Genomic DNA, 13,129 nt, shown 5'->3' on the forward strand with positions numbered 1-13,129 from the left:
TTGTTTCTCGGTCGTCTCCCCCGCCCCCCCCCCTTTTTTGGACATCTGGATCCGCCCCTGTAATACGTTATTTGACATTTGGAACAACTTAATACAGCAGGCATATAACCTATAATTCATGAATTTTAATTAGGTTCTCGTAAGTTACGATAACTTATGCAGGTACCTCTCCTTTAGGCCACTGTAGGGCTTTTGCGGAAGAGACGAAAACGCTTGTTCAGAAACCTAAACCAAGTGCATGCTTTTCTATTCTTGTGTGTTTTAATGTATTGAATCAACATGTATTGAAATCATAATCGTAAATTAGATATGCCCGAATTGTACTCTACAAAGGCAAAAAGTTGCTCAAAAATACCTGTGCATTCGTTTCGTTACATTGGTGTAAACAAGCACTCTTCCACTCGTTTATATACAGTATAGAAGATTCAATTTAACTAATAGATTTTTGCAGCTACATTTTAGGCTCTTAATTATGTGACGATTAACCTCATCTTTATAGAATGTTGATAGAAGGGGACAGTGTGCCATGTTCACTCACTGTAAGTCTCGTACCGGTAATATTCACTGGATGTAAAGGCCTACCTAATATGAATGTCAACGGACATCAACTATAGTGACTACATATATTATTTTGAAAAATATAACTTCCTTTCGACCGATTCCATGCAAGCCTTTAGTCTGATTCTAAGCTATATAGACTATCTACGGTATATAAACCTATCATAAATATTGGTGTAAAACACAGGCCTCTAAATACAGCACTACGATTATGACCTTATCGCAAGCAAGCACTCTTTCACAATGTGTAAGCCAGCAGCAGCGACTTGCAAATAGTTAAATTTCATTATAATAAATATTTACTTACTAGTAATGTTTGGTTGTTTTCTGTTAAAAAAAATAGAGGGAATAATATCCTACATTAAAACTGCTATACAGTATCGTTACCATAGACGTCCAGTATATTTCCAACCATTCAACACCGATTCAATAGAACGTCTGAACTCTTTGAGTGCATGCGGGTATGAAACCACGATTGTGACGTAAAATTAGGGCTCGAAAGAAAACTGAAGGTCTTTTAGAAAGTTGAAAAGAATGGCAATCTTTTGTGTTGTGAGTGGTATTATGTTTGTAAGCAAAGGACTTAACACACTTTGTGGCTTTGTTAGTTCGCGACCTAACGATTACCACGGTGTCGGTCAACATGACAATATTTGTTTTATCATATGACGAATCAGTCCATGATGACTAGATAACTGGGATATCCCGAGTGTCTAGCCTGGACATTAAAAAATCTCAATCTTTGTTATAATTTTAGTAATACTCGACAAAACAAAATGGCTGCATATGTTACCGCGATACACGCTGCGTAATCAAGGCTGCGTCAGATTGTGGCACTATGGGTTTTTCGTAAAAAATATTTTCATCCAGTTTTTGAATTCTGTTAGCCTCCAATTATTTTTTGACTTCAATGTGGGTAATTATTATAATTTTTATTTTCTGAAATTTAATCTAAATTACATTAACGCAAATGTTTGTTGTTAAACTGACCAATCGGCCATATTTTTTTGGTCACGTGCATAACTTAACGCTGATTAACGCATTCTGGTTACGTTAATTTTCGTTGTCAACTAAGTCTATTAACACGAACCAGTCGAATGAAAATAATACTCAACGAAAATTCGTACTTAACGAAATGAACCAGTCGAATAAGCACAAGGTGTTCTATATTTAGAAGTTTGATATTTATGTTTTGTGGCACGCATTATTTATGGTGAATTTCAAACATTAAAAAAAAAAACTGATCATTTATACCGTACAGTATTATTAAACTTACCTGAACAATAATATTGTTTGTTTCATACAGGGCTAATAGCGGTTACTGATACGTAATTATAATTCACATACAGTACCACACAAAATTTTAGGGGGAATAATGTATACCTTATACAAATAGAGTAAATCAGGTCAGCACAATTTAAAAATCCTTTAATGAAATAATGTTGGTAATAATTAAAAAACAATTTGAAAGCATTTTTATTTGTTATTATATTAACATTAGACAATGCCATTTCATATACAGTAAAACCCCTAATAAGGGGGGCATCATCAGGACGACCAAATGTGTCGCAACGGAACGTGTCTTGGAACAAGTTGAAACAATATCAGTTAAGGAAAGTCCGCTTACGAAAAAAGACACCAATGGACATCGTATACGCTGTTACTCGTCGTCAAGCAATAATCCACAGAGTTGGCTGTCAAGAAGACAGAAATGACAACCGTTACAAACTGTTAAGAATTAACCTAACATTTAAAAAATGAACAAATATATACTTGATGTAGGTCAAATCTGTATATACAGCATTGCTAAGTTGAAAGTTCAAATAAAAATAACGAAGAACTTTATTTTCCTTACTGACACAGAGCTGCAAAATATTACCGCACCCTATTTAAAAAAGGTCACAGATAGCTTTTCCAATAGAATGAACTTCAATTAGCCTATGTGTGTTCCATGTCGGTTTTGTATGTTGTTTTCCTCTTTGTTCAATAGTGACTGCGCCACTTTCTTGTGTGCTGCCACTGACTGATGTTAAATTGAAATGTCAAATAAATATTATATTCCTTTTTGACGTCACGAGTTTTATTAAACGCCCTCTACAGTTGGTGAATAATTATGAGATGGTGTGCTGATATAGAACTGATCGAAAATAATTTGTTTCTAAGAACTGCATGTCTCACAAACCATATATACATATACACATATGCAGTACATCAATCATAATTGTCGAATTGTCAAATTAAATTAAGGCTAAGTATGACTCTATTTCAAGAACTACCTCATTAAAAAAAAGATTAATTTCAAATGCAAAGGAATGCATAATCAATTTGTTATTTATTCCAATGACTTTAATTCATGTCTTGATTTGAGTGACATTTCGGAAATTATGTACAAAATTAAAAGTAATAATAAATATAATCTTCAGAACATTAAGCACAATTTCTTCGTACATTTTTCCTAAAATAAAAAAAACAAAAGCATCAGTGGCAATCATTCTCTATAGCAAAAGATTTAATCCTTAACAATTACTTGAAGTTGATATTAAAGCAATGAGAAATTATTACCAGCAGCAGGTCTCTATGCACAATGTGATTAATAACTGCTTGGTCTTAAAATCAACAAAATGCTATAACAGCATTAGCATTCATTCGTTTCTGTAACAATTTGAATGAGTTATTCAATAAAGGCTAGAATTCATCAGCTGGTTAACCCACTCTATGGGTGAGGTTAAAGATAGTTTCTCTGAGCAATATTACCAGCCATTTTCTTGTTAAAATAAAGTCATATGAAATTAAATTTTATCCCTGGTATAGATAAGTGAATTAATCATTTACTATCCCTTTTGTACACATTTATTCTAAGACTATTTTTTTTTTGAACAATAAACTCAATCAATTTAAATCCTCTTTCGATTAAAATTTCCATTTTAAAAATTAGACTACATTTTAGAATGTAAAATGAATTACTGAAATCGAATATAAATAAAATGTATTAATCTAATCCTAAAAGTTGGGTTGTAAATACAGTTTGCTAGTTCTTCTATCAAATACTCGAGCAGTTTGTAATAAAAAAAACCCCCAAAAAACTGTGTAAATGTCACCTTACATAACATCGAACCATAAAAGGGGTCCCACGCCCAAGTCTCCAGGAAGTCGGGATGGACTCCCGCACTCCTGCAAGCAAGAATCTCCCGCAAATTCATAATATTTGTATGTTTTTACCACTTCACTATTAATCAGGGGTGGATTTAGAGAAGGGGTCGGACCGGCCCTTTCCCCCGCCCCTTTTGGAAAGTAAAAAAAAAAAAGGGAAAGAAGTAAAAAGAAATATTTGACCTTCCAAAATGCCTCGGAGGATATTTTCGGGTGCCTAGAAAACAACAATTTGGTGAAGGAAATCCTCTGGACTCCCTACAGCAGTGTTGTATCGATCGGCCACACTTTCGGACGTCTCTGGATCCGCCCCTGTCAATTGTCTCATGGAAGTCGTTGCCAACGGGTTGCATCATGCACAGCAATAAAATTCAAGTGGGTTAAGAAAGGTCATTTAACAAGATCTCCAGGAATGAATTTCTTCCAACTAGGGACCCCTGCCATAATAATGCCACAAATAAACAAATTAATTTATGTGGTTTTGGCACAAAAAGCATCAAGAAATTGTCCTTTTTAAAAAAGGTACAGCATTGAAGTATGTAAACACATGAATCTACCAAAACTTGATTTTTTACACCCACAGTTAACTGAAAATTGAATTTCACACATCAAAAATCAAGAATCATGTTAACAATAACAATTAATATGTAATTAATAACATTTATAATAAAGTTAAATCTTGAATAAGAAATATTTCTATATAAACCCAATACACTTCTATAAAATATTTAAAGATGTATTGTCTCATGCAAAATAGCAGAAAAATAATAAAAATTATTTTCCGAAATTACCTTTCCCATTTTGAAGTAAAATAAAAATGAGCAAAAATTAGTGTAATTAAAAAATGTTTACCCATCATATTATCGAAAAACGTTCACTGGAAGTGTTTCATTAGTTTTATTATCATTATCTAATATAAAAATCATAGAAAATATTTTTAAATTCAATAATTGTTATGCTCAAGTTAACAATTTGTTACTGCAAAATGAAGTAATTTCATAATTATTTACGCATTTTTGTATTTTTCAAGGGGCAATACATCTTTAATAGTACATCCATAATTTATAATTTTGCAACAGCAAAGGTAGGTTCATGCTAATAAACTTTAAAAGGTTCATGAGGTTACATAATTATTTCGGAATGAGAAAGACTCTTACATTTCTCTATTGTAAAAGTCTCAAAATATTGTTTACATTTTTGAACCTAAAATATCAAAGAAATAGTTGGAATATCATAAACCTATGACATCAACTTTTGCTTCCAAATCTAAAATTTCAAAATCGTATATTGCACATTATTCAAATAAAAATGATACACTAATGCATACATAATTATCTACAATATGCATACATAATTAGCTACAATTCAACACCAATTAAAAAAATTCTAACAAGCAAAATATCCACATCAATTTCTGGAAGATTTCGCTATTCAGCACCGATTTTAAATTTTGGAAAGTTGAAATTTAAATCTCTGTCCATAATTATTTTGGGTAGATGGTACAAATAATAAATATTTATAAGTAATTATATTTAAATTTAAATCCCATTCTCAAAAGAACATAAGAAGGATGTAACACAATTCCAAAGTACTTTGTTACCATAATAATTATTACCAAATTCAATTAATATTAATCAACACGAAATAATATTGATAATCTCATTCCACAATAATCAAGAAGAAAATTAATAACCTATCAAATTACTTGACTATAGACAATTTTATTGGATATATTTTAAAACAGCGCCACCAACGTCTCGCAACTCACTGGGGGACTTCCAACAGCCTAGCCTGAGAAGGTGGCTAGTTACAAATAGAGCACTGCCCAGCGGTTAGCGCCACTAGACCTGCTATAGAAGCAGTAGACAACAGAAACGATTATACGCTAATTACTGTATAATTAATCTTTGAAATAGCTTTTTAAGTCTTTGACTTGTTTTTAATATAAACATTTCGTTTTTTTCCGTTTTAAAATATTTGTGCTCGTTAGTAATTTAGTTTTATCATTGATTTAATTTATGATGGTAACTACACAGAGCGAAATGCTAGGTCTCCGATAGTCCATCAGTGACAGTTGCCAGGTTATCAAAAATTTTCATTTCAAATTTCGCGAAAATGGTCAATACAGAACCCTCAAACATTCCTTGATTTTTGTGGTCAAATAACATTTTCTCCAAGTAATTAAAAATCATATTCACTTACTCTAAAATATTTTTTAAACTAAAAAAAAATGTTTTGCATTTTTTAGACAATTAGTTATTAACACCACAGTGATTTTTAGTAATTACCAAATAATTAATTTTAATATAATTTAATTATGTTTTAAATTATTTAAAAGGGAATTACATTAATAATTTGGTGATCAATATTATGGAAAAAGTAAAAAAAAAAAGTGTAAATACCTTCTCAACAATATTTTTGATTTCCATAATTTTTAATTCTACACAAATAGGAGACTGTTTAACAGCAAGAATTTCTCTTAATGTACATAAGAACATCCTGATAATTATTCAAGTATTGAAAAACAGTTAACAATATCAGCAATAAAAAATGCAAGTGTCAGCAAGCAGACACGTCAGAAAAATAAATTTGCATAAAAAACTTTCATAAAGATTAATAATAATTGCAAGAATTTTTATGGTGTAGAATCCTAAAATTTCAGTAGCTAAGTAGATTCACATGTACTGCCCTCGCTTGGTGACTATATCTTGGGTAGCTTAGGGGCGGTAACCATTGGATTACTCTGCTCCAACAATTTGCGTCCCTCGCTTTTGTAATCATAACCGCAGCTATGTACTTCAGCGTAGCGATGACTGGCACAAAAGTTACGACCACACCTAGTAGAAAAACAAATATTAAATTTCAAATACATAATAATTAACAATAACAGTTTTTGTAATATTTTTATTACCGCCGCCAAAGGAGGTTATGTATTTACCGCAGTCTCTCTGTTAGCGTAATTATGCAAAAACTAATAATGGATCATCAAAAAATTTCATAGAATGGTACATATAAATCAGACACCATTCAATTTTTAGGAAAGAAAAGGTCAAAGGACAAGGTCACAGAAATTCGATTTTTATCCTCAACCACAAAAGAAAATAATGGAATCGTGATTCCATTAATTTCTCTAGGGTAAGCTGCAGCACTCAAGAAAATAATGTGCCTCAATACACACTTCAAAAAGCATCTGCACATTCTTCAGTAGTCAACCACAGGGCCAAACGTTTTTCATTTCATTCATTTCATTTATTTCGCCTTTTTGTTTTTTATCATAAAAATACAGTAAAATATTCAGAAAATTCATATTTCCCCCAAGAGCCGGCAGGATTACCAAAAAGTAAAATTAATTACTGTCTGAGTGGCTCTCCAAGCAATGGGGGAAACATGGACTAGCAGTATAAATACATTATAAAAATATATATATATATATCTCTTATACACATCTAGATGTGTATAAGAGACAGTCTCTGGATCCGCCCCTGTCAATTGTCTCATGGAAGTCGTTGCCAACGGATTATTATTATTATTATAACAACAATAATAATAACTACAATAAATTTAATTACATGATAGGCGATGGAATCACCTATCATACACAGCCTGTGTATTGTTGGTGTTCAGGTATAGGGCTGAGGTATGCACTTTATGGAGTGACTGTTCTAGATTTATCGATCATTTTGTCTTACAAATTGTAAAATGGCCTCACCTGCACTTGTAGCTGGAGGCAAGGCCTGTTTTCTTGTTGCACAGAAAGCACCTTTTACTTGTCTTTTTCTTGTTGGATGTTAAAGGTGGCTTTGAAACCGGTGGTAATCGATGTATTGGGGAAACTGCAAGCAAGAAAAAAATCAACAGTTTTTCATTCATTTTCCTAGCAAAGTTAAACACTGGTTTGATTCTATGTACCTACATTATAAATAGAGATCATGAACATCAAACTACTAACACATGTATTTAGTAGCTCCTATCATTTTAAAACTTTGCATTTTACAGCACTAATACAAAACACCTAATTAGGTACTGTTGTCTTGGTAGCTAAAAACAACCAGCAAAACAGTTTAGGAATTACCGTATTCTAGTATCACATAAATTTTGTAGCTCTCATAAAAAAAAAATTGCGCGTGAATAAAGTGGAAAGTAGAAAAACGGTGTCGCAATTGGTAATGCTAACAGCCCTGTGTCTTCAGGTTTACTTAATTCACTTAGTTTCCTTCCATACATACTTTGTGTTGTGTCCTTGGACATTGTTTACATTTTCTGAATAAATCGATACACAACATCAGTTTAGCAAATTAAGTGTGAAACAATCTAAGAACATTATCTATGGTAACAATGTATAACAGTACCAAATGAAAAGGATATTAGATAATTCCAATTTTTGATAACTTTACCTATTCGGCCATCTCGACTGCCAGATAATCGGTGTCTTATACTATGGGCAGACTGCAGAAAAAGAATAGACATTATTTAATTTTCATACTCTAAATAAACATAAATTAACTTTAAATAATTTGTGTGTTTTCATGATTAACACTCTGCCTGCCAAACACGGAGATCTACGTGTTTGGTTACGCAACGCTTGACTGACAGACACAGAGATCTCCGTGTTTCAGGGTTTTTTTTACGGAATCCGATTGATAGGGTAATTACCAACATGTACTAACAAATTGAACGCTATATTCAGTACGGGCCATAAGTATTTCACTATTTGTTTGTTTACATTGAGTGTAGCGGTATTGATGTACTTTCACAAAATCGCGATTATCTTCGTTGTGCGAAATTGCGTGAACCTCCAAAAGTGAGTAATTTCTATTTTACTGTTACAGGTCACAGGTTGTTATTAGAATAAAGTGTTTGGTACCATTGTAAAACTAAATATTTGTAGTTCTTGTAGTATTCATTACATGTCAATCTGATCACATAGGCACTCTCAACAAGCTTTGGAAATGTATCAAAATTCGCTAAAAAGGCTGGTGGTGGTTGATACAATATTTTCAAACCCCTGGCGGTCAGAGTGTTAATAGTTGAGCTCACAACTATCCTATTAGAGTTGCAAAATTGGTTTTGCAATAGCGTATCTATTCTAAGTTTTGAAACTGGTGGGCGGGTGCTGATGGGGCTAATGTGCTGTGTAATAAAACTAAGTACTCTCCATGTTCGAGGGCAGTGCTTAGCAAAAAAACATCATATCTGTTTAGCGTGGCACTTACAAAGACACACAGAGGTGCATATACGATTAATTACGGTAAATATAAATACTTACAATTAAGGACTTGCGTGTTTCTGGGGTACCGATTCTTTCTGAGCATCTTGCGTTACCTATTCCTGCACTGTTCATAGCACGTGATAATGAAATTGTACCTGATGTCCCTCTACCGTGCCCACTCCCTTTACCAGTATGCGACTCTCTTGATGTCGTACACAATATATTATTTATCTTCCCCTCCTTATTGGCTTGGTTCACAAGATCTGTTACCATTCGTGCATCCGCTGACTTTAATGTGCTTAGATCACGTTTGGAACCAATACTAGAATTTTTGCGATCCAAGTTTGACGTGGAAATAACGTTTGAAGTCATTGAAGTGTTTGGACGCATGTCCTCTAACACACTTTTTGAACTTGTTGGCAATGTTCCAAGGTTCGTGTATGACCTCTGTAAACAAACATCCTTTAAACTTTCTAATGCTTTAGCAGATAGTCCAGGGCTTTGAAGTTTAGTTCGTTTCTCTGCTCGTGAATGACTAGCGCCCTCTATAGACTGAGCGTTGTGAGTTAAAGTATGATTGTTAGTGGCAACCTGTGTACTTATGGGTTGAGATAGACTAAGCGGAGGTAAGATTGATGATTTGGTACCCGGATTTGGCTTCTTCTTTTTACTAGCTGACTGCCGTCGTCGAAAACCGCTTTTGGGGCGACCTCCTGATGGTGGTCTTGGTTGTGTCTTGGGTTTCTAAAATAACAATTGAGAGTGATAAATTTCTAATTTCCTACCTTTTCAAGGGGTTATCAATTATTTTCATCATTTTCATGAGAGAAAAAAAACATTGCTAGGGGTCAAAACTGTATGTACTCTTTCTTAGTGAAAAGAAAAAATAATAATCAAAAATGGAAGCAATCATAATTTTTTATGTACCTTTTTCGGAAGAGGGAACATTCAAGTGTAACATATAATATAATGATGTAAATTAAGTGCGCTACATAAATCCTATCAAAATAAAATAAAAAATAAATAAACAAATTGCAAAAATTTGAATAAATGGATCTTACTTTTCTTGAAATACTCATATTCTCCATCTTGGCTCTTAACAATTTCATTTTATTCATGGTAACATCATTCTCCTTGACTGTTTCTTGAGACAGCACTGGTTCCTGGTCATCCTCATCAACCATGTTGTACATAGATGCTCCGCTGTTAAACAAGAATATAAAAAGAATGTTTTAAGCTTTTGTTCATAATACAGTAGAACCCCACTCCTTTGGGACACCCCTATTTGGGAGACACTTTTTTGGCCACAAAACGATTGAAAGTATATCTTTTACCACAATGGCTAATAGTTAGGTGAGTTGAATGGCCGAGCGGTTAGCAGGGGCGCCGCAAGCTATAGCCATAATATCGGCGCTGGTTCAAACGGCACGCTCGCCTATGGTTCTGGTAGTAGAACGTCTCCTCGGATAAGGACTATAAACCATAGGCCCAGTGTATACAATGGCTCGTGTGCACTATAAAGAACCCAGTACATCCTTCGAGATGAGTAGGGGGTTACCCCAGTGTACTAGAATAGACAGCCCCTGTGGTGGACGACGAGAGTTGCTGGTACTGGGTTACCAGGTAGCACAGACACGAAGGGACCCTTAGGGGCGAAGAAAGTCATTGATCGAGTTCCTAGTTCACATTTCAAGTGCCATGAGCATCTTACATTAGATGGATATTTGCGCTATATAAAACTACACTATTATTATTATTATTATTAACCTGTATTCAGGGGACACTTTTTGGTACTGAAGGTGTCCCATTAATTAGGGTTTTACTGTAGTTATAAAAGTACTTTGATAATATTAACAAAATGTTACAAATAAATTTATTTTTAGGTCTATTACACAGATTTACTCAAAATGTTTGAAATACATTTTGCTATCAGTGCTAGCTTTTCAGACACTGATGGTATGACACCAATTAAAAAAATTAAGAATTCCCAGGTTTAATTTCCACAAAAAATAAAACACTTATATAGTTAACTAAAAAATACAATAGATTGATTGAAATCCAATAACAAAGAAGGAATTAATACTACCTTAAGGACTCTGATAGTGGTGTCAAAGTGCCATCTCCGCGGTCAACTACTCGAAAGAAGTTAAGCTGATCACCCTCACGAAAAACTAGAAGTGTTACCTGGCGATTACCAGGGATTCGTTCCAAGATTTCATCTTTGTTGGCTTCCATGTATTCTGCCATTTCTCGGATGGCCGGATCTTCCATTGGTACTGAAAGCAAGAAAAATACAGTAAAACCTCGTTTTTACGTACCCCAGTTATACGAACCCTCGGTTTTACGTACGCCTCGTATGGACGATGACATCATCAAAAACCCCGAAAATATTCAAAACAAACGGCCCTTTTGAGAGCAACCATAAGTAAAAAGACTATAACAATAAACTATAAGAATAAACAAACCATAATGCAACGTATTTTCATTAAACAGCAACGTTGATTGAGTCTAATACCGGGTTGTTATAATCTAAAACCATGTGAACTGAGTGAGATGAACAACTACCGATGGTGCTCAAAATAATTGCTTTCCTCCTTAGCTTCGTGTGACAAACCATGGAAGAACTCGTCTGGTCGAATTTTCTACACGAAGCTGGGTAGACATAGTTTCGTACACGAACGCTAATTGGTTGGCTCGCCCCGTGCATAGCACATGGTTGCTGTTTCACGTACACGAACGCTAATTGGTTGGCTCGCCCAGTGCAGCGCACATGGTTTTAGTTTGTCTTAACAGGCCCAAACAAGACACCACAGCTCTGTTGTTTAGAATAGGCATGAAGGGGAATTCCCAAGTTATACCTTTGTCTTACAATATTTTCATGTTCTTTATTTTAGTTAAATAAAAGATATAAAGTGATGAATTAATACAGTAGACACATGGTTTTATTTGAACACTTTATTATGACATCGTAAATTGATGATTAAAAACACTAAACCCATGGTTTTATTCGTAGGCCCAGGCCAGGTCTAGCCTAAGTAACATCGTTCGTTCGTACAAACGTTTATTAGGTCAAAGGTTACCACAAATTTAGCCCAACCTCTATTTTACGAATCCCCCGATTTACGTACGCCCTCTGGTCCCGTACCGTACATAAAATCGAGGTTCTACTGTATAAAATGATGCTTGATAAGTCCATTTAAAAAAAATTTTAAATAAAAAAAAAAAACAATTAACTACTAATACTATTATTAATATTGTATTAGTAATTATAATCATTTTAAGTATATTGATTATATTATTTGTGATGTGAACATAAAAATGTTACCATAGTATAAGAACTACATGTACACAATTTCATCCATATCAATGGTGGCAATAAATACAACCACCATTAGGCCAAAAAAAAAAAAAAATTTGTGTTGGCCACAATTTGTAAAAATCCAAAAATTGAGTAGGTCGGTAAGAAATGTTTTTTTTTTTAACAACAAAATATGTGTTTATGCCTAAAAAGTAGAAAACACGCAAATAATATGTCAACAATTTTGGATTCGCATCGCATACCATCCAGCAAAACAGGCTAGCCTGGCCCCTAGACTCGCCCAGGGTATTTCAGCCTTTTACTTGCTCATAAAAAATTACTGTTTCTTGTCAAAAAAATAAATAAAATAAAATGCCAACCCTTAATTTCGTAAAATTTGGGTTGGACCAACACAATACATTTTTTTCTTGACCTTACAATCATAATTACCATAAAGCACATTACTGTCATTGATTTAACGCATTTAAAATACATAAAAATATACAAGATATAAGAATGAAAACATGTGTACTGAAAACTTACTCCTCCTGGTATTGATGGGACCACCCCTCATTGCCAGCACCAATTTCAACGTACAGCCGGCACTTATTCTGTAAGAGGAACAATTCAAATGAAATATATTCAGATATGGGAGATCACAAAATTTGTCACATTCTCTCTAAATTATAAGATGCCTTCCATCTTAAACACATACTGTACAGTATCTGTGATGAGCTAAAAGCTTATTCAATTCAATATTTTATTTTATGCAGTAAAGATCTGTCCACACTATCAAATTTTCTTTGACAAAAAAACAGTTGTATGCCCATATATAGTCATGATGTGCCTATATATGGTCATGATGTGCCTGTATATGGTCATGATGTGCCTATATATGGTCATGATGTGCCTAT

The 13,129-nt window shown here is 33.7% G+C and overlaps 2 protein-coding genes across 4 annotated transcripts in view; both read right to left on the reverse strand.

The window, feature by feature from the left end:
• The window catches only part of LOC117118255 (cell wall protein DAN4-like), an 18,437-nt gene extending 17,412 nt beyond the window's left edge, over positions 1 to 1,025 (reverse strand). The window contains exon 1 of one of the 3 annotated variants that reach the window (XM_033262822.1): positions 866 to 1,025. The gene's annotated coding sequence lies outside the window, so the exon portion shown is untranslated. The remainder of the gene's footprint in view (positions 1 to 865) is intronic. The other 2 variants (XM_033262797.1, XM_033262833.1) reach the window with 2 other exon arrangements.
• Positions 1,026 to 2,871: 1,846 nt separating this feature from the next.
• Positions 2,872 to 13,129, reverse strand: part of LOC117118279 (AN1-type zinc finger protein 4-like) — a 19,197-nt gene continuing 8,939 nt past the window's right edge. Inside the window, exons 3-9 of the mRNA XM_033262845.1 lie at positions 12,759 to 12,826; positions 11,004 to 11,193; positions 9,979 to 10,120; positions 8,975 to 9,661; positions 8,103 to 8,154; positions 7,418 to 7,541; positions 2,872 to 6,545 (exon numbers count right to left, since the gene is read on the reverse strand). Of these exons, the coding sequence (XP_033118736.1) occupies positions 6,410 to 6,545; positions 7,418 to 7,541; positions 8,103 to 8,154; positions 8,975 to 9,661; positions 9,979 to 10,120; positions 11,004 to 11,193; positions 12,759 to 12,826 (1,399 nt within the window). The 3' untranslated portion in view covers positions 2,872 to 6,409. The remainder of the gene's footprint in view (positions 6,546 to 7,417; positions 7,542 to 8,102; positions 8,155 to 8,974; positions 9,662 to 9,978; positions 10,121 to 11,003; positions 11,194 to 12,758; positions 12,827 to 13,129) is intronic.

The sequence above is a fragment of the Anneissia japonica genome, unplaced genomic scaffold, assembly GCF_011630105.1.
Source record: "Anneissia japonica isolate Jap-2015-1 unplaced genomic scaffold, ASM1163010v1 scaffold288173_len209237_cov177, whole genome shotgun sequence".
In the NCBI taxonomy this organism is placed as follows: domain Eukaryota; kingdom Metazoa; phylum Echinodermata; class Crinoidea; order Comatulida; family Comatulidae; genus Anneissia; species Anneissia japonica.